Source organism: Dipteris shenzhenensis, chromosome 26, assembly GCF_047967505.1.
Source record: "Dipteris shenzhenensis isolate YYH24624 ecotype China chromosome 26, Dip_SZ_1.0, whole genome shotgun sequence".
Classification (NCBI taxonomy): domain Eukaryota; kingdom Viridiplantae; phylum Streptophyta; class Polypodiopsida; order Gleicheniales; family Dipteridaceae; genus Dipteris; species Dipteris shenzhenensis.
In genome coordinates, this window is record NC_141621.1 from 6,273,855 (window position 1) to 6,298,186 (window position 24,332).

Below are 24,332 nucleotides of genomic sequence, written 5' to 3' on the forward strand. Positions count from 1 at the left end.
CTAGATGCTGCTTCAAGGTGCGTGCCAGCTCCAAAATGCAGAGAACAGCAGCAAAAACAGGTCGTACAGCTTGCAAGGGATCTCCTCGAGGTGCGTGCCAGCCTTGGGGACTGTTCCAGCCTCGAAATCTGTGCAGGAAAACAGAGTTTGCATCTCCAATCACCTTGGCAAAGATGGAGCAGCAAAGTTCCAAGGTCCAAGCTCCCTTTCCAAAGTCCAAAAACCCGTACAAGCATTAATGGTGCCTCAAGATTCGTAAGAGAGGAATGAAGGGGGGAGATGCATGCATGGGGATTGCCACATGGCCCCTCATTAATGCTCTAACCCTCCCAAACCAATGGAACATTGGTTTGCCCCTCACATTAAAGTCCTAACCCCTTCTAACCAAGGAAACATTGGTTCTCCTTGGGCCCAACATTTAGATCTCTCTAAACCTTGCCTTGCCCCTAGCAAAGAGGCCTAGTGTGTGCACCTAGGGAATTCTGGGAAGTGTCGCTTCCCTTGGGCTAGTCCCCTAAGCCAAAGTTAGTCACGGTTCATAACTTCACGTCCCCGTGACGAATTCCTACCTCAAGAGCTAGGTTTGCTACCAACTGACACCACCCCATCACTCCTGAAACCTCTGATCTGCAAGCAAACATAAGAACACACCAACGTGAGGAATTTGAATAGGCTGCTCACCACCAACCATGACATCTACGTGATGCGATTTCGAATCAGGAGATGTCTCCTCCAAGCCACGAGCTGAGCTACTGGCACGAACTCCCAACCAGAACTTGACCAACCTGGTGTCCCATACCACTAGGTGACACCTAGAGGTCTTGGATCTGCTACTAGGCCTTGGGCTACGCTAAGATGCAAGCGCGCGCCCACGACTCAATCCAAGATCACACCTAGCACCTAGGAACGAAACTTGCTCCCATCAGCTCCCTGAGAACTGAATCTTTGGGCCCCTTATATAGACTCGGGCCCAATGCGCCAAAAATAGCAAAGACCTCTAACTAGTTCGTACCCTTGCCACTCAACCCAAGAATCAAGCCTACCTAGCCCTAAACCTCTCTGGGCTACCTGAGCTAGTCTTGTGTATACCGATACACGTCAGATACCAATCCGTGCACATGGCAGGGAGCTAGGAGGAGCTCCAATTCAATGGTAGCATTCTCTGCAAGAGCGCAAAAGAGCACTGAGACTGGATCTAGCTTCCATAGAGCGACTTAGACAGCAAGACCCTATCAATGGCTTGCAGACCACTACAAGAGTATGAGGTGCGACCTTCTGGCCACGGAGATCCTTCGAGCTAAGTTCTCTTATCACTCCTCCCGAGCATGGTGGGTAGGGGTATAGGATGACCAGGCGGTTTTTTCATACCACTGGCCCCCGTCCAATAGGGACACTGCATCAGTGTTTGCGAGATTCGAGCATACGTGCACTTAGACCCATAGGAGATCCTAGAGATGACCACAAACTTCTATCAGCAATTGTTCCAGTCCAATGAGTCATCCACCCACGTCCTTGTAGCCCCGTAGGCAGGCTCATATCCCGACAATGGTCTCGCAGAGTATGAATAGGGAGGTGGAGGCACCTTTCACTGATGAAGAGCTTTTGGAGACCCTCAAGGCGCTCCCTCTCAGAAGTGCTCTAAGACGATGGATTGACACCGTCCTTTAGGTGATATAAGGAGCACATCCACACCCCCTTTCTGAAGGAATAGAGAGTGTGAGAGCAAGAGAGTGTGAGAGAGTCGTAAGCTGAGAAGCTGTAGTTGCTCAATAGAGTGTGTAAAGAGTACAACACAAAGTAGTGTAGATAAGGTTTTGTCAAAGTGACAAAACCTTAGTAGTCACTAACCATAGTTAGTGAACTAACTGCAGTTAGGGGGAAAAACCTCTAAATGAGGGAAAAGTGCCCCTAACTAACTTATTATATTACATTGGTCACTGCTGAATTATAGATATAATTCCAACACCCCCCTGCAGTGCCAATGTCATGTACAAGGCTGTTCAATCACCAAACGGATATAAGTTCAGGGCACTGCGAAATGCCTCGAACTTCTCACGTGGTAGTGCTTTGGTGAAGATATCTGCAACGTTGTCATGTGTGGACACAAAGATCATACTGATCTCTCCTGCATGTAGCTTCTCTCTGACGTAATGATAGTGAACCTCAATGTGCTTCGTGCGAGCATGAAACACTGGATTCTTTGCCACTGCAATGGCACTCTGACTATCAGTGAGAATTGGAGAAGGACCCTCCAAAGACAGATAAAGATCAGCAAATAAACGTCTCAGCCAGACACATTCCACTGTTGCTGTGAAAGCTGTTCTGTACTCAGCTTCACATGATGAGGTAGCCACTGTAGATTGTTTCTTGCTTAGCCATGAAATGCAAGATTTTCCCAAAAAGAAACAATTGCCACTAGTGGACTGCCTAGTGTCATAATCACCAGCCCAATCTGAAACACTGTAGGCATGCATCTGCAAGTCACCCCCCCTGGGAAATAGTAAGCCAAAAGACTTGGTGCCTTGCAAATAACGGAAGATGCGCTTAACTGCCTGCCAATGCATAGTTTTAGGGCTGTGCATATACCTGCTCACCTGAGATACTGCAAACTGAATATCAGGCCTAGTATTGCAGAGATATATGAGGCATCCAACAGCTTGACTGTAAAGTGTGGCATCAACTGATTCTCCTGCATCATGCATTGTGAGTTTCAGCCCCGGTTCCATAGGAGTAGATATGGGCTTACACTCTTGCATGTTAAATCTGTCCAAAAGTTTCTGAACATACTTTGACTGAGACATAACAGTGCCACGTCACTCATGAGAGAACTGGATCCCCAAATAAAAATGAAGCAGCCCCAAATCTGACATATCAAAGTGGGTCTGCAAATCAGTTTTGAAATCTGCAATTTTGTCGTCATTGGACCCTGTGAGCAGTAAGTCATCAACATAAAGAAGGATGACTAATATTTCCCCCCCATCCATCTTGATGTAGAGGGTGCTCTCAGTAGGACTATTGTGCAGCCCCTTGCTGGTTAAAAAGGCATGTATTTTGGCATACCATGCACGAGGGGCCTGTTTCAGCCCATATAAAGCTTTATTAAGCTTGCAGACTTGAAGTGCATTTGCTGTAATTTCAAAACCCGGAGGTGGTTTGACATACCTCTTCCAGCAAGTCCCCATTTAAGAAGGCTGTTTTGATGTCCAACTGATGAACATGCCACTCAAAATGTGCAGCCATTGCAATGATTGATCGGATGGTGGTCATTCGGGATGTAGGAGCAAAAGTCTCCTCATAATCTATGCCCTTTTTTTGAGCATAGCCTTTAGCAACCAGCCTGGCTTTATATCTGTCAATGGAGCCATCTGGCTTCCGTTTGACTTTAAATACCCATCGGGTTCCAATAGCATGTTTACCCGGTGGTAAGTCCACAACATCCCAAGTCTGATTTTTGGCAATGGACTGCAACTCATCGTGCATGGCATTCATCCAATGCACATTACCTTGTGCCTCTTCAAATGTGGCAGGCTCCTCTTCATCAAGGAGAGTACCTGCATATGCTGATTCCACTGAATTAGCACCTTCCATGTGCCTTGCTGCACTGCGAGTCCTGCCAGGTAACGGGGCATCAAGTTTACTCTCCCGGAGAGTCTGTAACAGCCAGTTTGGGACTGTTTTGGCTGCATGTATGTCTGCAATTTCTTGCTGTACCACTTGTTCCACTTCCTGTGGAGGAGGCATGACATCCCGTGGCGGAACTGAAGCATTTGAAGGTTGCTGTAAATTCTGATGTGGATCAGAAAAATCAGCAGGGGAACCCAATGCAATGTGGGTAGCAACCCTTGAAATACATCTTCTGAAGGTGAAGGCATTTGAAAATCAGCCTGAGTGTAAGCTGAATTTTCAGAAAATATCACATCTCTACTTACAATGATTTTGCGTGTAGCAGGATTGTAGAGACGATACCCCTTGCTTTCTGCACTGTATCCAACAAATATGCATTTGATGGCTTTATCTGACAATTTGTGCCTAAATTCAACTGGCACATGTGCATAGGCAAGGCATCCAAAGACTCGGAAGTGATCCACTGAAGGCTTCCTGTCATTCCAGACCTCAAAAGGTGTTTTTGTTTTTAAAGCCTTAGTGGGAGCCCTGTTCAAAATGTAATTGGCACACATCAAACCCTCTAACCAGAATTTATGAGGCATGTGTTTGCTTTTCAGCATACATCTGTCCATCTCCATGAGGGTTCGATTTTTCCTCTCAGCTTTGCCATTTTGCTGAGGGGTTAGCCTGACTGTGAGCTGATGCACAATACCCTTTTGTTTGAGGAAAGCATCAAATGCTGCAGATAGGTATTCCCCACCTCTATCCGTGCGTAATATCTGTATCTTGAGCCCGGTTTCATTTTCAACCATGGCTGAAAAGTGTTTAAACACTGTGAACACTTCAGATTTCTTTTTCAGCCCATAAACCCAAGTAAAATTGGAGTAGTCATCAATAAATGTGACAAAGTAGAGATGACCACCCAATGAAGGAGTCCTCATGGGACCACAGACATCACTGTGTATAAGCTGCAATTTGCGAACAGCTTTAACTGAACCATCCTTTTTGAAGGGAAATCTATGCATTTTACCTAAAATGCACCCTTCACAGGCATGTGGAGGAGGTATTGCAAGAGGGGGCAATGCATCAACCAAATGAAGGAATAGAGATGTACGGCGCGCAGGTACGGTGGACAGGTAGGTACGACGGCGTACGGTATATGTCCACGGTGTACGGCGCTGTACGGTGTACGGCTCGCAGGTACGGTGAAGTACAACGCAGATGACGAAACTTCCAAATGAAGGAGATGGTACGAGGATGTACGGCGGCAGCAAATGGCGATGTACGGCGGCAGCAAATGACGATGTACGGCGGCAGCAAATAGCGATGTACGGCGGCAGCAAATGGCGACACCTTCGTAAGACTTCCGTACAGTCGTACGGACTGTACGGACGAATTGGAGCGGGCTGGAGTTCGAGGTAAGGCTCTGAAACTAGAGGGAGCAAGGAGCACCAGGCTCTTGAGACTTGCTCTGATACCAAATGAAGGAATAGAGAGTGTGAGAGCAAGAGAGTGTGAGAGAGTCGTAAGCTGAGAAGCTGTAGTTGCTCAATAGAGTGTGTAAAGAGTACAACACAAAGTAGTGTAGATAAGGTTTTGTCAAAGTGACAAAACCTTAGTAGTCACTAACCATAGTTAGTGAACTAACTGCAGTTAGGGGGAAAAACCTCTAAATGAGGGAAAAGTGCCCCTAACTAACTTATTATATTACATTGGTCACTGCTGAATTATAGATATAATTCCAACACTTTCGGTTGGCTTTTAAAGATATTTTCCATTGGAGCTCTACCCCACAGTCCCTGAGCTGAGGGTGGATTTGTTTGATACCAAAGAGGGAGGACACGTCTAACATTCGCCAGTGGAGGCCGATCACTCTATTGGACATCGCGTATAAGATCTTAGCCAAGGTCTTAAGCTTGCAGTTGCAGCCCACCTCGCTAATATCATTCATACCATGCAAATAAGTTTTGTTCAAGAAACACAGTGTCCTAGACAATATCTTCGCCTTTTGGGAGGCAACTGATTGGGCTCAGGAGGAGTCTCATCCTAAGGCAATCCTTCTTCTCGAGAACGCTTATGACAAGGTGGAGTGGTCTTTTCTAAAGGCACAAGTTGGGATTTTCAAACAAATGGATTCGAGGGGTTACAGCTATGTATGTAAGTGGTGACAGCCAGTTTGCTCAGAGGTGGTTCAGAGAAGGCCTTTTGCTCTTTCTTGCTCAGTTTGTTATGGTTGCCCACTTGCTCCCTTCCTCTTCCTCTTTGTAGCAGAGGCCCTGGGTTACTTTCTGTGCTAAACGCTGCAAACCTCTAGCGATGTGGCTCCCGATTTGTCAGGAGGACCTCCTATTCAGAGCTCGCAAATGACACGGCACTATGTAGAGGGTACAATAAAAGGGGTTTGGGTAGCCCTAGGGACCTATTGTTTGGACTCAAGGTGACACAATCTATATTCTAACTCTCACTCAGATCACGGGCGATGGCATCTCAATTGTTCCACCCAGCCATACTCTCGTGGATCGCAATTTTCAATAGATACGTATTTCGTTTTTTTTCATGCATATCCACAAGACCCTCATCTCCCTAGATGGTTCCCCTTGCCACATGTCATCATTTTCGCCCTTTTTACTTGGTGCACCATTTACCCCTCTCTTGGGGCACATTTAAACCATTTGCCCCTTGGCATTTTTGCACATTTAGGTGCACCTAGGCCTTAGCACTCAGAACCACCTAGTCAATGCCATTTTACCCTCACCTAGGACCTTGGCAATTACTTCTCATGACCATTTCATTTACGCCCATTAATTATTACAAAAGTTGGTCATCTAAGAGAAAATGCCCACCGATCTTTCCGAGGTCATGCTATCTCGGCTAGAGCATAACATTCCTTCCCTCTTCAAGCATCAGCATCCTCGATGATGAAATCTGGGAACACTCTCCGTAACTGGTATACGGATTCCCAGGTAGCTTCCGATAGAGGCTGACCATGCCATGCAACCAACACTGTGGGTATCTTCCGATTTCGTATTTGCATTGTTCCTCGGTCCAGGATTCTTGTTGGTTTGCGTCTTGCATTATCCTCTATCTCCTGAAACAAAACCACACCTTCAATTAGTGAGTCACCAATATGCAAAAATTTCTTTAAACGAGAGACATGAAACACTAGGTGCACCTTACACCCCGGTGGCAATTCTAATTTATAGGCTACCTTGCCTATTCTTTTCAGAATTAACCACGGCCCACAGTATCGAGGTGATAACTTAGCACACTCTCCTGAAGTCAACGACTTCGAGTGCGAAGGAACTCTGAGAAAAACTTTTTCTCCTTCCTTAAATACTCTTATAGACCGGTTTTCATCCGCATACACCTTGGCTCTATCCATAGCCTGGCGGATATTAGCTCTCGCAAGTGCTAGCATCTCCCGCATCTAAACTACAAAGTTCGCGGCACTAGGCACTTTCTGAGGTACTCCAACTATAGTTGGATTGGTTGGTCTATAACCATAGTTCAGCTCAAACGGACTGAACCCCGTAGATAAATGTTTTCTATCATTGTAGGCAAACTCCAACAATGGCAACCACTTGTCCCACGTATGTTGCCTCAATGACACATATGCCCTTAGCATATCCTCTAAAGTCTGGTTGACTCTCTCCGTCTGACCATCCGTCTCAGGATGATCCCCACTACTCATTCCCAACTCAGTCCTTAGTGTCTTGAATACCGCTGTCCAAAAATGACCGGTAAATCTGACATCTCTGTCTGACACTATGGATCTAGGCAATCCATGCAGACAAAATATATGTCTAATAAACAAATCCGCCACTTGCGGGGCACTAACAGACTCTCTAGTCGGAATGAAGTGAGCCATCTTGGTTAGACGATCAACCACCACAAGGATAGAATCATACCCTCCTTGTGTCATAGGCAGCCCTACAATAAAGTCCATGGAAATGCTCTCCCACTTACTTAGTGGTATTTCCAAGGGCTGTAAAAGTCCGGGTGGCTTCACCCGCTCGGCCTTACTTACCTGACACGAGAAACACCGTGTCACATATTCATGAATATGCTTTTTCATCTTTGGCCAAAAGAAATCTCGCTTCACAAGATCATATGTCTTCTCAACTCCTGGGTGTCCTGCACATGGGCTATCATGGCACTGTCGAATGACTCTCTGCCTGAGATCATTCTGACTAGGTACTACAACCTTGCCATTTCTAACTAGCATACCATCCCTTATGGTATATCTTGCATAAGTTTGGCCTTTTCTGGATGCCAGGTCATCCTTTTCACTTTCCCCGGGTTTTAACACATGAGCCTTAGGCCATAAGCTCTGGACAAACTCGTCCACCTTTTGAGTTTCTCTGATCTCGGAAATTAGAGCACTCTCTAATACCGTGAAACTCAGGTTGTGCATAATGCGAGACAACGCATCAGCCACCTTATTATCTTTTCCTCTTCGGTACCGAATCGTTAAATTAAACTCCTGCATGAGCTCTACCCACCTAGCTTGGCGGCCCCTCAAGTCAGGCTATTTACTAAAATGTTTCAGAGTATCATGATCCACATCCACATAAAACTCTGAACCATACAGATAATGCCTCCATGTTTTCAAAGCATGGATAACAGCATACAACTCCAATTCATGAGTTGGCCAATTCCTTTGAGAGGGAGAAAGCTTCTTGCTTTCAAAAGCTACTGGCCTTCCCTCTTGAAGGAGGACTGCTCCTACTGCAATGCCACTTGCATCGGTTTCTAGAAATAACGGTTTCTGGGGATCAACTATTTTTAACACCGGTCCTGAGACCACAGCTTGTGTTAAAACTTTCTTGTTGATTCTGTCCCCATATAAAAGGTACTTTATCTGAGGTCAGATCAGTCAATGGCGATACTATTCCGGAATATCCTTTGATATGCCTTTTATAAAATCGGACAAATCCCAAGAATGATCGCAACGCGGTCAGACTCTGAGGGATTGGCCAAGTTAGTATCGCAGCCACTTTCTTCGGATCCATTTCTACCCCCTGTGGAGTAATTATGAATCCTAAATATTCAAGCCTAACCATACACAGTATAGTTTTCTTTACATAAAGACTGGCTTTCCTCAAAGTACTGAACACTATTCTTAAGTGTTCACGATGCTCAGTAATACTTTTACTAAATATCAGAATATCGTCGATAAAATATACTACGAACTTTCCGATATACGGACGTAGCAAATCGTTCATAAGCATGACGAATGTCGCTGGAGCATTGGTAAGTCCAAAGGGCATTACCAAAAACTCGTAATGACCAAACCTGCTTCTAAAAGCGGTTTTATGCACATCCTCGGCTCTAATCCGTATCTGATGGTAGCCACACTTAAGATCTATCTTGCTGAAAATCACGGCTCCATGTAATGCATCTAGCAAATCATCAATCCGAGCCATCGGATACATGTGCTTAGCAGTGATATTATTCAATGCTCTGTAATCTATACAGAGGCGAAACGTATCATCCTTTTTCTTCTTTAATATCACTGGCGAAGCAAAAGGTGAGAAACTTAGTTGAATCTGCCCCAACTTGAGGTATTCTTCCAGTTGTCTACGCATCTCCGTCTCTTCAGTAAAACTCATTCTATAGGGAGGTCTATTTACAGGTTCTGCCCCCGGGATCAGTTCAATCTTATGCTGAACTTTCCGCTCTGGAGGTAACCCATAAGGTAGTTCATCCCTAAAACATTCAGAGAAGTTCTCTGATATCTCTTTAGCCAACTCGGCCATCTTCCCATCTTGGGTAGCCTCAATGCTAGTCGATGCATTATTAATCAACTCTACCGATCAATGGTCCTCGAGGTAAATCCTTTTCACCTCGCAAAACATATTCTACCCCGTTTATCTTGAACTGGTAAATATGCTTTTTCCAATCAATGGCTGGATTTTTCCAAAAATGCCAAGCCATGCCTAGGGCTATATCTGTGTGAGCAAGTCTGGTCAATTCAAAGTCCAGCTTCTCAACATAGTCCTGAATTCGAAGTTCCAACTGGGTAACCCTCTGGTCTCATACTTCAGTTGAACTTCCGTCCGCCATCCTGACCGTATAAGCATAGTCAGACGGACTAGTTTTCAACTTGAGCCTCTTAATAAGCTTTGAGTTGATTACATTGTGTGTTGACGTTGAGTCAAACAACACAATCACATCATGACTGGCTACTTGTCCTCTCATTTTAATCAACTTAGGCTCATCGAAAACCGTATACCCTGTTGCTGCGGGCTTGGAAAGGATGTTATCAGGCGCACCGCTTACTAACTTAGTAACAGACACACTTAATAACACAAGTACTAACCTCTGAGAAGGTCCCGCCAATTGCATCTGCATATGTTCCGCATTGGGACTCTCCTGCATTTCCACGTCGCATTCAGATATTATCATATTAGCCGTGCGACGGTCTTTATTCGATGGACAATCTTTCCATTGATGTCGCTGAAGGCAGCCGAAGCACAATCCTTCTTTTCTAGCTTTCTCTTTTTGTTCAGGGGTCAACGAGGACTTTGACCAAGCTCGGGCTGCCATTGGAGTTATCTTCCTTTTCACCCCAACGATGGTACTTGTTTTTGCTGGTCCCTCAACCGACTTCACCTGCTTGGTTTGGCCACTTGGCTGCGAGACACTTGTCTTTGAAGTCCATTTCCTCTGAAATCCCCCTTTTTTCGGGTACTCATACTGAGTCCCTGCCTGCACAAATCCACTAGGTCTGTCTCTGGCATCCTCATAGTTCAGGGCTACTGCAATAGATTCATCTAATGTAGTCACATATTTAGCCCAAACTTCCATTTTGATCTTGTCGTTCAGTCCATAGATATAGTCTTTTAACCGAACAGACATAGGGAGAGGGTCTGTTATTTTCATGACACATTCCCTGAATTTGTCAGTGTACTCTGCCACCGACAGACTCCTCTGACGAAGATTTCTATAAGCATCCCAAGCTCGGGACTCTTCATCAGGTGGAAGAAAGTGTTTCTTAAATTCAGCTTTAAACCCTTCCCAGGTGGTAGGAGCAACTTGATCCTTCTGTTGCTTTATCCACCATCTATCCGCTGCCTCAATAAACAGGTGAGTAGCCTCATGGATTTTCTTTAGATCAGACCTGATTTCACAAATGGCGAAGGCTTCTTCCCACTTGTGTAACCAAACCTCGATCACATCAGAACTGCGCTCGGTCATCCGACCAGCGTACTTCTCCGGTCTATAATTAGCAATATTAGGCACTTTGACCCTCGCGCGCTCTGATGAATGTATACTGGGCTCTAGCTCTGCTGGAGCTTTGCCCTTATCAATTCTAGATGGTCTAGCCGACAAGGCTTGCACCATCTCCCTAATCTCATTCTGACCAACATTCACTTGAAGCTGTTGGTTCATAATTTGCTGTAAAGCATCTTCTAATACCGAAATCCTACCGACCAAAGTAGGTGTTGTGTGATGTGACATTTGTTGTGTAGACCGTGCTCTAGACTCACTAGGATTCACCCTAGAATTCTATCCTTCTGCCTCCATAGTTTCAAAAGGGAAAATAGTTTTTTTTTTTTCAGTCTTTTCTAGAACCCAAATAAAATATATCTACACCTCTTTTCTATTTTGCTTTCCTTTTTTTTTTTTTTCTCCTGCACACTAAACTCCCAAATATATATTACTCTGAACGTTCCTTTTACTATGCAGGAATAACAGGACCATAAATAATAACTGTAAAAACTATATCGAAAGAAGGTGCTCCCTAATCTCTTTCTCAAAATGTCGATTGATCTCCCAACTCAGCCACCAAATGTCCTCAGCCTGCAAGCGTCTTTTCCCTCGTCGTATCTATCTCTGGTTCGCTATCAATTTTTTTATTCCGAGTTCAACGATCAGGTTTAAGCATCCTGGGCTGACCACGATCTTTTCCCTCCACCTGCGTTAGGAAAAAATCCCCACTTTGCAGCCCTTAATGGAATATATACGGTACTGTTTTCTCTCTTGGCAGGTGAAATAAAAAGATGCAGATTACGATTCCCTTTCACGATGCTATACACAATCGCAACTCTCTGATAGTGATTCGCCGTTCATTCTTTTCTTGACGATCCTGATCTACAAATTATATTCCGTCCCTCAATACAGCCGCACTCCCTTTTTCCACAGTTCTGTCCATTCATGTCTTTCGTCACAGCCTACGATTATCTTTTGCCTCACCCTCGCTGTCCAAGCACTAAACCACGGCCAACTGCTCGTCCTCACGTACCGCCCATTAAGCTAGATCAGCGTCGATCCCGTCGGGTGCCAGCCGTACCTCACGTCGCAGCGTCAATACTACGCCACGTCATCGGAGCAGAACGTCGACGTGCTCCGCTATTCCCTACACCTCATCAAAATCTTCCGCCACCAAAGGTTCCCTGTCACAGACAGCCCTGCGTCACCTCTGCGCTCCAAGCCTTTCTTCCGTCACCTAGCTCGTCTCTCTTCCCTTGATCTCTTTCCTTGCCTTGAGCTCTGATACCAATTGACACAATCTATATTCTAACTCTCACTCAGATCACGGGCGATGGCATCTCAATTGTTCCACCCAGCCATACTCTCGTGGATCGCAATTTTCAATAGATACGTATTTCGTTTTTTTTCATGCATATCCACAAGACCCTCATCTCCCTAGATGGTTCCCCTTGCCACATGTCATCATTTTCGCCCTTTTTACTTGGTGCACCATTTATCCCTCTCTTGGGGCACATTTAAACCATTTGCCCCTTGGCATTTTTGCACATTTAGGTGCACCTAGGCCTTAGCACTCAGAACCACCTAGTCAATGCCATTTCACCCTCACCTAGGACCTTGGCAATTACTTCTCTTGACCATTTCATTTACGCCCATTAATTATTACAAAAGTTGGTCATCTAAGAGAAAATGCCCACCGATCTTTCCGAGGTCATGCTATCTCGGCTAGAGCATAACACAAGGGCCAAGATCAACTGGACCAAATCAGTTGGCTTCCTTACAACGGACTACTATAATGTCTTAAGTAGCCCGGTGGCTGAAATCTGATAGTTAAAGATAACCAGCCAATAGGGTATTGTTTTAGTATAGCACTTAGTAACGAATTTTAGGATAGCACGCCATAGTGCAGGATAATTGGTCGCAGCGCGGTGGTTGACTGCACACTAGGATATTAACTGCCACCAGCATGGTGGTTTGCTTCTATTATTACAAGATGAATGGCATATAATTCATTCGTTTAGGATTAATTATGGGATTTAATAAAACTAGCGCGGTGGTTGTTTGGGATATACTAAAAACAAGCGTAGTGGTTGTTTGTGGATTAGTTATGGGATTTAATAAAACTAGCACGGTGGTTGTTTGTTCTATTTAAGTTTTGATTTATGTAAATATAGTTTTCTCAAAGGGTTTCTTAGACAATGATTTAGAAAAACTCAATTTACATGTAAGACCTAGCCCCAAATGATTCAAAGGATAAGCATCAATGGACTCTTGTAATTACCAACATTACCTTCATTGACTTGTAATTTTCATCTGGAGCATCATTAGAACTCCATGCTGACCAGCAGGAGGCACAGGTAATTGTGCCTACGGCCATAATCCAGAGAACAAATTCAGCAGCATCCACAGCTGGTCTTTCTGGGGAATAGAGTTGCACTTGTACTGCATCAACACAACCAAAATAAAATAAGTCAGTTTAGATATCTGATTACTGTAAAATATGCCCTTGAAAGCAGTATGTAAAGTGGCAGGTATGTAATTTATTGAGGCTGAAAGAAAATACTTTAAAGGACTTGGATTGCCTTAGGAAATGCTTATCGTCACTCAAAAAAAACACAGCATCAGAAAAGAACTCTCGCTCAATTTTCCACCTGACTGCGGGCCTCCCTTTTCCTCTCTCTTCCCTAACCTTCTCTATGCCTACCTTGATCCTGCTGGTGATTTCCTCCAGCAAGTAACCACCCCCTTATTCCCTTCCCCCCGAAAAAAAATTGTGGATACCCCTTCTTCTTTCTTATACCCTAATCCTTTTATGTACAGTTGCTAGCTTGCCTCAGTTCAACAAGCTAGTCTCAGGTCATTATACTTCAACTTCAAATGCTAGGGCATTTTGAGGGTGATTTGTTGTTGCAAGGCTATTACTACCCTTTCTATTGGGATCTGAGCTTCTTCCACAACAATTCGCAAGCATCTGACCCGATGCCAACACCAAGGAAACTTGCGCTCTGCACAGAGAGAGTGTCGGATTACACCTTGCTGACAGGGTTGTTAAGCTCGTGCACTGACAGAAGCAGGCACATTATAAGCCACGATCCATACCCTGCCTAGCAATCTTCCGTCTCTTGCTGGTTGTTTTGAGGCCCGACTCATCATCATCTTCCCAACATTTGTGCCAGCATCATTCTACGGCAGAGGACTCCGCTACAGCCAGAGGGACGCTCTCTTTTGTTCATTATAGGACACCGTCACCTCCTCGTCACACACCTCCTAACTCTCCCTCCTTTTTTTTTTCTAGAGAAAAGAACTTCTATTGATGCTTGTAAAAAACAATCATACAAGTTGGCAAATACCATAAAGGTGCCAACCATGAAAATCAACGAAAAATTAAATGATGGCTGTTAGAAAGACACTCCTACTGCCAAAGATCCCAGCTCACTGCCTAGGGATTCTCTGTAACAGGGGCTAACAACCAGGGTGGCAGATTATACAACCATCCGATCCCTTTCGGGGTGATGTTGTACAGGCCAAGCCTTGCAGAAACGTTCCCGTCATGCTCGAGAACCTCGAGAGCCTCGCTCCCAAATGGCGCGAAGCATGAAGATGATGTCTTGCCAGATGGCTACCAAGGTGGCCGACGGTGGAACATGGTGCTGGCCCATAACCCAGCTGCAGCAGCGAGAAACCTAGATGTTCCATGCCGTAATGCTGGCTACTGTCTCCCACACGCTGTCCTCCGACGAAGGAAGAGGTCAATGACTAGTGGGAGGGGTCGCCTCATGAAACTCAATGATGTGAATGCACAGGCCCTGTATCCTGCATGCTGGAGAGACCATGTCAATGGGAAAGGCATGGCCACCCTCTGACAACCAAGCAGCCATGCCCCATGTGAAGTCCCTTTGGGTGCCCTGAAGCCTCGCTACAATCCTAAGCGCCGCCATATCCTCTGTGCTGCTGGGCAGCTCCAAAGGCAGTGGGGAATCGTCTCCAAAGTCCCAATCATGCATCTATGGCAGCTACCATCCACCCGCATCCGCTCCAACCAAGGGCCAACAGGAAGACCCCCATGTGCTATCATCCAGAAAAAGTAGGAGATCTTCCGTGGTCAAAGACTAGAACAGAGGCATGTCCAAAACCTGGATCTCACCTCTTGAGGTACCTCCTATGCTGCCCAATGCCTCTCTCTCGACGGAGGCCACGCTACCGCCTCCAACTGCAAGTGGCGTCCTATGTGTGTTGTATAAGAGAAGAAGGGCACCTCCTCCACTCTCTCTGAGTGGCCTACGTTGGACAGCCAAAACCACTTGCCTGGGTCCCATTGTACCTCACTGAGGGGACGACCCTCCCATAACCATAAGCACCAGCGAGCTGCATCCAGATATGAGATGCAAGAGGGGTCGATCGACCACTCCTTGCCCAGACGGCCCACTACTCTGACCCTCTGCCACCCTAACTAATCCAAGGCTCCATCCATCTCCAGATCTCCATCTGTCAGAGACTGCAAGAGTCCACCTGGACCCACACTGTAGAACCAGGCTCGACTGAGAATGGGAGGGAGGGGGCATAGTTGAATCTGAAGAGGTACCCCTGTCCCTGAGAACTAGCCCAACCACTGTGCTGGTGTGAAACTTTGAAGGCCCGCCCACCAAGACTCTGGGATAGCTGCGTCAATCTCTACCATCCTCGGGCCCGCGCCCCAAAGATGTGAGAGGGTCTCTAATCGTACCTCTGCATCAGCCGGGAGTCTCACCCACATCCTGAAAGATCGAGCTAGGCCGCTATCCCACTGTGCCCAACCAATGTGTAACCTCTATCACAACATGCGACCATCCTGATCCCGGACCTCCAGGTGCCATATCAGAGGCTGTCGTGCAAACTCCTCAGAAAAGTGAGGAATAGCCCGTATAAGACCCACTGCCAATCATTGCCAAACTCTGAAGAGACTCCGCATCAAGGCAGAGCCCTTCCCTATAATGGGGGCCTCCAAGAAGAGCGATCTGTGTGACTGTTGCCATTGACCACCCGTGCGGGGGTGTTCTAAAGGAGAACGCGCTACAGAAGAAGCTTCCAGGGCTCTGTACGTGGAGTGAGGCCCCTCACTACCAACTTGCCCAACAAGGCTCTGCTCTACATCTCTGGATCAATGATGCCCAATCCCCCTTGAAGTCTAGATCTCCTGTACCACCTCTGTCGCTATGAGAAAGCCGACTGATTTGGTCCAGTTGATCCTAGAGCCTGAGGCTAGATAATACACTGCCAAGGCCTCCCTAACTGCATCCAAGCTCCGAGCCGAGCCCTCTACAAAAAGGGTTGTGTCATCTACAAACTTTGAGTCCAAAAGCTCCTCTTGCCGAATCGGGAGCCTCATCCCCGTGAGTCCCGCCGACTGAGACCTTAGAAGATACCCTAGGGCCTCGGCCACAAAGAGGAATAAGAAAGGGCCACAAAGAGCAAAAAAGCGAAAAGGCCTCCCCCGTGTGGGTATGAATGCACTCCTAGGAGCACCTAAAGAAAGCCTAAGACAGCCCGTCCTCCCCGGGGCACTTCTAGGATGGAAGAGCTCGAAGGGCCTCCCAAAGCTCCGCATCCGAAAAAGGTGCATCTAACTGGCTGCTCACACTCCGAGAGACCACCTCCGGAACGTGCGCCCAAACTGAATCTCGGGCTGCCAAAACCTGCGAGGACCCCTCCTCGGCCTGGAACAAGCGTCAATAGGAATCTGAGGTCAACTCCAAGATCTCATGCCGATCCGAGTGCATCTGCCCACTAGAGTCTCTCAATCTCTGCAACTGTGTGCCAGCTGATCTAGGGCTAGTAGCCTGAAAGAACTGCCTAGTCATCCTGTCACTCAGTTGTAGTGGTAGGAGTACTCAACCCGTCTCAGCTCAGTATCTTGAAGCTCCAAGCGAGCGCACTCATACCGGTCTCCTAACCACTGCGACTCTAAATCCTGCCCTCGAAGACGTTCAATGGAGGCCAAGTCCCGCCGCAAAGCCCTCTCTCTCTCCTGAAGAGTATGACGGCGGTGCATAGCATGGGTGCGAAGCTCCTCACTGCTCTGCTGAATCACCTCAGCTACCCACACGGCCCACCCTCCCTGCGGGGGGGACTAAAGCTGCTGCCAAATAGCTGTAATACTCTGTTGTACCTCCTCCTCCAGGAGCAAAGCATCTGGAATGCGGACCCCTCTCTGCGGTAGTCCACGAGGGGGCTGCTCTAGGTGAAGAACGATAGGGGAGTGGTCCAAGAGGGTAGTCCTTGCTAGACTACCAGTGGCTCCACCCCTATGCATGGCCCAATCTCCGACATAGAATCTATCTAGTCTCTCAAGTAGACCATCCTGCCGCCGCTGCCCAAAGGAGAAACTGAGACTTCCAGGAGACCTAGAGAACTCCGATTCCCTCCAGGGGTCCCGGCCGCAGATCGAGAAAATGAACTGCTCCCAGGTGCTTCTTTTAAAAGCCGGAATAAGAAGCACCCCCGCGCTTGTCCTCCTCAAACTTGAGATTGTTGAAGTCACCTCCAACAATCCACGAGTCCACATCCGGGAGGGACTCCGTCAACCGCCTCCAGAAGGCGGGTCGCAGCTGTCTACAAGCTAGGGCATACACATTGAGAACCCCAATCCTAGAGCCCCAACCCTAAAACCCATCCATACTGCTCTGCCTGGGATGAGCTCGCCCTGATCGTACACATCCGCTCCAATGGACTGAGACACGAAATGCAAACCCCCCCACTCTCTTGCCAACCACAGGGGACCATATGAGGCCTCAGGGCCTCTCCCTAGAAGGAGGTGCCGTCTACATCGAACATCTGCAGCTGAAAACATATGCTCCTAGATCAAGAGGAAGTCCACTATCCACCCAACCACTACCCTCTACAACTCCTGTCGAATAACGAATGCTGCAACGGCTACTGGCGTGTGCAGTCATGGAGCCCGTGCACATTCCAACTCACCATGGTCCAACTCATGGGGAGGTGGGGGGAGTGGAGAACAGAGCTCGCCTATGAGTGGGAGCCTATACTGAAACCTGAGACCTCTGGGACTTCACTGCGGGTTTAAATGGGGAGTAATTTGTGTCAGTACGGCGTCGCACCAAGGGCATAACTGACTCGATGCCTACCTTGGTAGCCCACTGCCTCAGAAATGAGGAATCAACCCCTAATCTGTCTGCACAAAGCTATAGAGTCCAATACATGGCCTGCTTCAGCTGAACCTCAGGTCCCAGGCGAAGCACACAGAGTGCAACACCCAGCTCCTGACGGTCAGCTGAGAAGTCAAGCTGAAAAGTGGCAGTGTGACCATGGGTGACCCACATCTCCCTCCCCTGGGGGCCAAGCCACTCCTCCATCATGTCAAACATCTGTTGCTGCATCATGAGGTTGAACAGTGTAGGACTCCACTGCTCCTCTCTAAACGCCACGAAGAGAAACCCTAAGAAAGACCGCGAGCCAAACACTCCTATAGAGCCTCCTCGGGGCTGCAAAATCAAGACAAACACCTCTAGAGCCATCAGGTATCTATCAGGGATTCAAGATAGTTCCACGGTCCTAGCCACCATAACTCTCTAGGTAGAGGCTGTCCTGGACGAGGCTTGGGACCTGGAAGCTGCGAAAATGAACCGCCTAAGCTCTGCTGCGTGGAGGAGGACGCACCTGGACTAGGCTACGCCTAGGAAGAGGGGCCCAAGGCTTGCTGCAAGGGAGAGGACTCAAGAAAACCCTTTCCTGAAGGCATGGGTCTAGAGAGAGAAGGGGGACGGGTAACGAAGGGGGCTGAGGGAGCTACAATCCTGGAGGCAGGGGGGGAAGGCGGGCAAGAAGAAGGGGGGAGCCGGGTGGTACAGGTGACTATAGGTTCAAGGGGAAGGGGTGGAGGGAGGGGGGACTGAGGCGCGGGGGGGGGGGGGGGGGGGGGGGGGGGGGGGGTTTCAAGAGGGGGGCCACCGCCCCGATGGAGGGTCCATCGAGACCTGCTCAGCGGTGGCTCCACGCTCCTGCTGCAAAGGGACTTGGGTGCTCTGCTCTGCCGGTGCTTGCGGCTCAGTCAGGAGATCAAAGGTCTCCTCCTCCTGCTCCATGGGGGCAACCTCTACTAGCTTCTCCTGAGGCTGGGGGATTGCTAATCAGGCTCTCTCGCGCTCTCTGACCCTAGCCCGATAATTGCGACGCTTGAGGGCTGCCTTGTTGGGCTTCCTGTGTTCAACCTTGGTCCAAGTTCGCTAAGAGGGCTCGACCCAAGGTGTTTGCGGGTGCTGCTGACGATCTAACTACCTGGCCCGATGCTGGGGAGCCCGATGCCCCTACCTGGGCTGAGGGGGAGCCCCTTGCTCTTGCCTAGGTTGAGGAGGATCCCTACCCTGGCCTCTCATGCAATCCCGAGATAAGTGTCCCATCTGTCTGCAACAAAGACACTGGCCTGGAAGCCCAGAGACCTCAACTCTTTGACGTAGTTCACCTCCATCCAAGGTCTCCAAAAGGATCTCCTCAAGAAGCATCTCGGGGGTGTCCACAATCACTCTGAGCCTGGGGACCCAATCATCTGCGACCACTGTGGCTGCCGAGGGAGGAGGAGACTCCAGCACTGTACCAAAACATCCTCCGATAGACTAGAGAATGGATCTATACTCCTCCGAGAGCCCCGGCAAACGGAGCGTCACCGGGAAGCGAGGTGCGTGGTGAGTCGTGTCCATGTCCGCCATTGTGAAGTCATGGTATGAAGGGAAGAGGAAAACTAGATGAGGACCAAGAAAGATAGGGCTCTGCTCCACAAGTGAGCTCAGCTGGAGAAGGAAGACCCCTCTCCCATAGATGGTGACCTCCTGGATGTGGTCATCCCCTAGGGCTAAACTCGCCTGAAGCCAATCCCGAATCTATTGCCTCGAGGGGGTGAGCCCAACAATCCGGCCTACCAGGGCCTTGTCCTGAAGAGCCTCCACTACACTTTGAACCTGTAGCTTATCCTCCGCAGAGAACAAAACCTTATCAGTATTGGGAGTCGAAGGTGCTGTCATTTGAGCCCCTCTTGCCAAACCAAGGGTCATTGTCAAGGTTGGTTTTCAGAAAAAAACAATTAGCCCGCTACTGCGTGAAAAGGAAGGCAGAACAAAGGGATATCCTCCAGTCACAGCAAAGTGAAACAGAAGTTTTCAGCGTGTATGCAACTGATGCACTCCGCCTTTTCTTTCCTGAGAAGAATACCTCAACAAGAGGTCTATTGCATTCACAAATCGTGCCAGTGTCAGGCTGTCAACTCAATGCATTTGCTTACTACTGCCCCTTTTCTGGCTGCTGCAGAAAGCACTGAAAAAGCATCTGTTTTCCCCTTTTTCTATGCAAAGGCGTGCATCTTTTATACTCAGCAAATCTTTGATGTTCTGCTGATTTTCTGACAGTAAAATGACTGACAGATGGGTGGAATCTGATGGCAAAATCTGCCTCTGCAACTGTCTCTTTTTTCTTTTTTGCTTCTTTTTATTCTCCCTCCATATGCTTGAGATCTTCCTAACAACTCCATCTCTTCCCCTGGTAGCTATCGTAATCCTAACCTTTTCTTTCCAACCAGATTAGTTATTTCCATCATTGATTGTGTTTACTCATTAGCTCCCCAAATGGGCTAAAACAGGCTGTAAACCATTTGCTTCTTTCTAATCTCTACTTTTTTGTGCTTACCCATATCCTCGGTTGTTTGAAACAGCCACTATCAATAGTATGTAAAACTACTTGTCTACAACATGTGACATAAAATGTTTCAAAACGTTGAAAAGTTAAAATTTTCAAAATGTTTCAAAAACCCAGCAGGAGTTTCAAATTTGACTTCGTCCTTTTGGGTCCAAGAAATATTTAAGATATCCCAAGATAAAAAAGAGGGCTAGATGAACTAGGTATCCACATGGTAAATCACATCACATTTCCTTGACCATGAAACGTACCGAAATGCACAAATCATTTCATTTTCTTTGAAAATGCATTTCCTTGTGACTATGATGTAAATAAAGTTGGCATTATATAGGTCACCTCCCCGATTGTGAGCCCCCAAATGAGGAGGACGTGGGGAAGGTTGCCAGCAGCATCTTGTGGGAAAAGAGATGCCACATGGGCAGAGAGGAATACCACCACGTGGGCAGATCTAACAGAAGGCCTGCCACATGGGCATTATGCAGGCTGCCATGTGAGCAGCAGATTTGACTGCAGGGAATGGCTGCCTAGGAGCAGCACATGGCCCTGGAAGAGGGCAAGGTTCAGGTAGCAGAAGGCCTTCCAAGGGTAGTACACATAGACTGCCAAGGCTTATTGACCCTGGCACTGTCGGCAGATGCAGCACCAGATGAAGGACTAGGCTGGGCATCTGTAGAACTGGTCGACAGACTACAGAATGCAGTCAGGGAAGTGCAAAAGCAGGTCCGGCCAACAGGAAACTGCCAAGTAACAGTTAGGCGGCAGTCTGGAGCAATTATACTCAGCAGACACTTGGGTGGACTGACCGGCCCAGTTTGCAAACTTGGGCAGGCTATTCTAGGGGTATGCAGCCCCTATATAAAGGAAAAACCCAGATACAATGAGAAAACACCTAAATGGGTGGAGCCATTAAGCTGGCATCTGCACCCAAGACAAATACAAATACTAAATATCTGAACCCATGGGAAAATGATAGATTCAAAATATGGTGTCACTGTGGCAGTCCTGTCTATGTTGTCTGAGGAACCAGATCCACTACACGACTAAGAATGGATATGAGGGTCTCAGCGAACAGAGGCTCACTGAGAATCAATGCCGCAAAGGGATAAAACTAGCAATAGAGCAGTTGTGTCGATCAACCTACGCAGTCTGCTGTGGTCTCGAGCCATCATGCGTCAGGAGCAGTTCACATTTACGGGGTCATCTATTGAGATAGTTTCATCACACACTTATCTTGGGTTATCTTCTCCGGACCCAGCTTCACTATGAGACCCGCGATGCAGGCACGCTTGAGTAGAGGGTATGCTTCATTGGCCAGACTAGAGAGGCAGTGCTTCCGCTCACACTTTCATGATCCACGCACCAAGGGGTTGCTTTTTGACTCCTTGGTTCGCCTAGTGGGGATGTACGGCAGCCCTTGTTGGGGGCCAGACTTATCGAATACAGAGTGGGCCCGTGTGGAGCGGCTACAGGTTCTCATGTTATCACAGTTGATTCGTGGTAAGTCATCCGTTCCTCACCAAATCATTTAGGCTGAGTTTAAGTCACCCCCTTTACAGCTAGATGCTGCATTTCAGGTCATCACGTATTTGTACCGAGTTAGGGAATATGGGGATTATACCTCGGGGCGTAGTAGGCTACCATGGATAGTTTGTTTGAGTATGCTTGTGCTTTCTAAGTTAGAAATGTATTTTTCCTCTTTGTAGAAACGATACATAAGTGTAAAGGGCCATTTAGCTTTTTATGTTTTAAATAAGAGAGAGCGTTTCTAGTTTTTTGAAAGATTTTGTTCCTTGACTTGCTTGTTTATTTTTGCTTAGTCACCTGCTTCGTTTCTTTTTTATTTCTTGTTTTCAATCTCTTTTGTTTATTTGACGTATTTTAGTAAGCACTGGGTTTGCCCAAGAGACTCCGCGGGTCTTTAGAAAACCCAATATAGCTGCTTATGCTTGGGCACTGATGACGACATAAGTGTTGCTTTGCTTGCTAAGTATGTCTTCCTTTTGTTTTTCATAAAAGTTTTTGTTTACCTCTTTTTTCTTCTCTTTCATTTTCTCTTTTATATTCTTTGTAGATTTTTGATCTTTAGAACAACAAAAAATATAAATTTGTATGATTGGACTTATTCTAGTCTTACAAAGGTATATATATATATATATATACCATGGATAGCTCTATCCTCTTCTATGGCACTTGTAGAGGTGCTAGTATGCACATACAGAGAGATGGTTTGAGCGATTGGGGCTCCACATGGATAGACTACCTCCCTTCCAGTACAGCATGGATGCTCCGTTTTCCCCCCTCTTATCACACGAGGTCAACCAGGTTATCCGTAAGAATCTACTACAGCTACACACATTTCGGACCTGGTTGGGACCGAGTGAACTCCCAATGAAGCTTAGCTTCTACACAGATCACTTCTTACAGAGGCACAGATGCACACTGTGTGACATGCAGGAGGTTGAGACAAAGGAGCATTTCATCTTCAGGTGTCCTGTGTACTATGAGATCCGAGGGCGTTTCCACTACCTCTTCAGGGATAGTTATGGGATTTTGGCATGTTTCCTCTCCTACCCAGACCAGCGGTGTTTGGCAGGTTTCATTCATGAGGCACTTAGACACCGTGAGAGGATACTCCGAGCACGGAGACAGAAGCAGACTTCTTCCTCGCATTATCCCTCTCAGGGCTCTATCACGAAGTTCTTTCAGCTAGATCACATGGACCCCCACGAGACGAGGCCTCAACATGACCGTGACCCGGAGCCTGTGACCCAACAGCTCAGACAGAGGATCGACACACAGATCACACTTGGGAACATCCCCTCCTTTTTTAGAGTTGGAGCCCGACTGACGGGGGTCACAGTAGCCCTGGTCAAACGCAGAGCTACGACCAGGAGACGTGCCAAGACCGCACCTCTGAGTGGCCAACAACACTCTATTGCCGACTTTATGCCTCCACTGCCTCATCCATCCTGATATCTTGCTACTGGCAATGATGATGATGATATTGATGACGATGCTGAGATTGATCTATAGTCGACCATCGACATGACTATGTTGTACTTAGGACTTAATACTGCCATTCTGCATTTTTGCATTTTGCATTGGTATGGACGCTCGTTTAGTAGCTCCACTACCACAGCTTGTTGTATCAAGATTTTCACAATCTCATAGACCCATCGGTCTTTCGAAGACTTTAATAAACTTTCTTTCTTTCTTTCTTTCTTAAACTTAGTGTATCCTTCACATTCAATTGGCCTTGAAGTTGTAAATGACGTTTAAATTGTTACAAGATGGGTACACATGATGGAAGCGAAGATTTATGATAGACTCTGGATTTTCGAACTCAGATGGCAGATTATGCGCTGAACAAGTGCCATTGTCACCCCAATCCATTGTGTCCCTAGTCTAGTAACATGGAGGAGAGAAGCATCATATGTGCGTCAATGCGCTGGCGAGTGTCGTGTCTCTCGCTTCAAGTCTCCGCTGCATCATCTCCCTGAAAACTATTGATCCACGCTATCTGACTGAAAAAAATCGGCAATCATCTTGTGATTGGACTCTGGCTGGGCCTCACGATCTCATCTCTGTGTCCTAAGCAGTTAGTCTCTCTCGCGTACAGCCTTGTAAAGGAAGATCACTACTTGTGTCTACTGCAGATGGACCAAGAGAGACAAGGGTCCAAATCCATCTCTAAAAGACAATGGTAGCGGCCTCGGATCTCATAGGACATAGGACATCTGAAAGCAAAGTGTTCCTCTGACTCAACCCGTTGTAAGTCACATAGAGTGCACATACATCCTCCTTAGGTGTGCCCTCAATCAGTCTGGTCTCAA

At 47.2% G+C, this 24,332-nt stretch overlaps 1 protein-coding gene across 1 annotated transcript in view; it reads right to left on the reverse strand.

Annotated features, from left to right (window-relative positions):
• SPPL2 (SIGNAL PEPTIDE PEPTIDASE-LIKE 2) overlaps positions 1-24,332 on the reverse strand; it is a 136,807-nt gene that overhangs the window by 68,243 nt on the left and 44,232 nt on the right. The window contains exon 5 of the mRNA XM_087397133.1: positions 13,112-13,263. Coding sequence (XP_087253259.1) covers positions 13,112-13,263 — 152 coding nt within the window. The remainder of the gene's footprint in view (positions 1-13,111; positions 13,264-24,332) is intronic.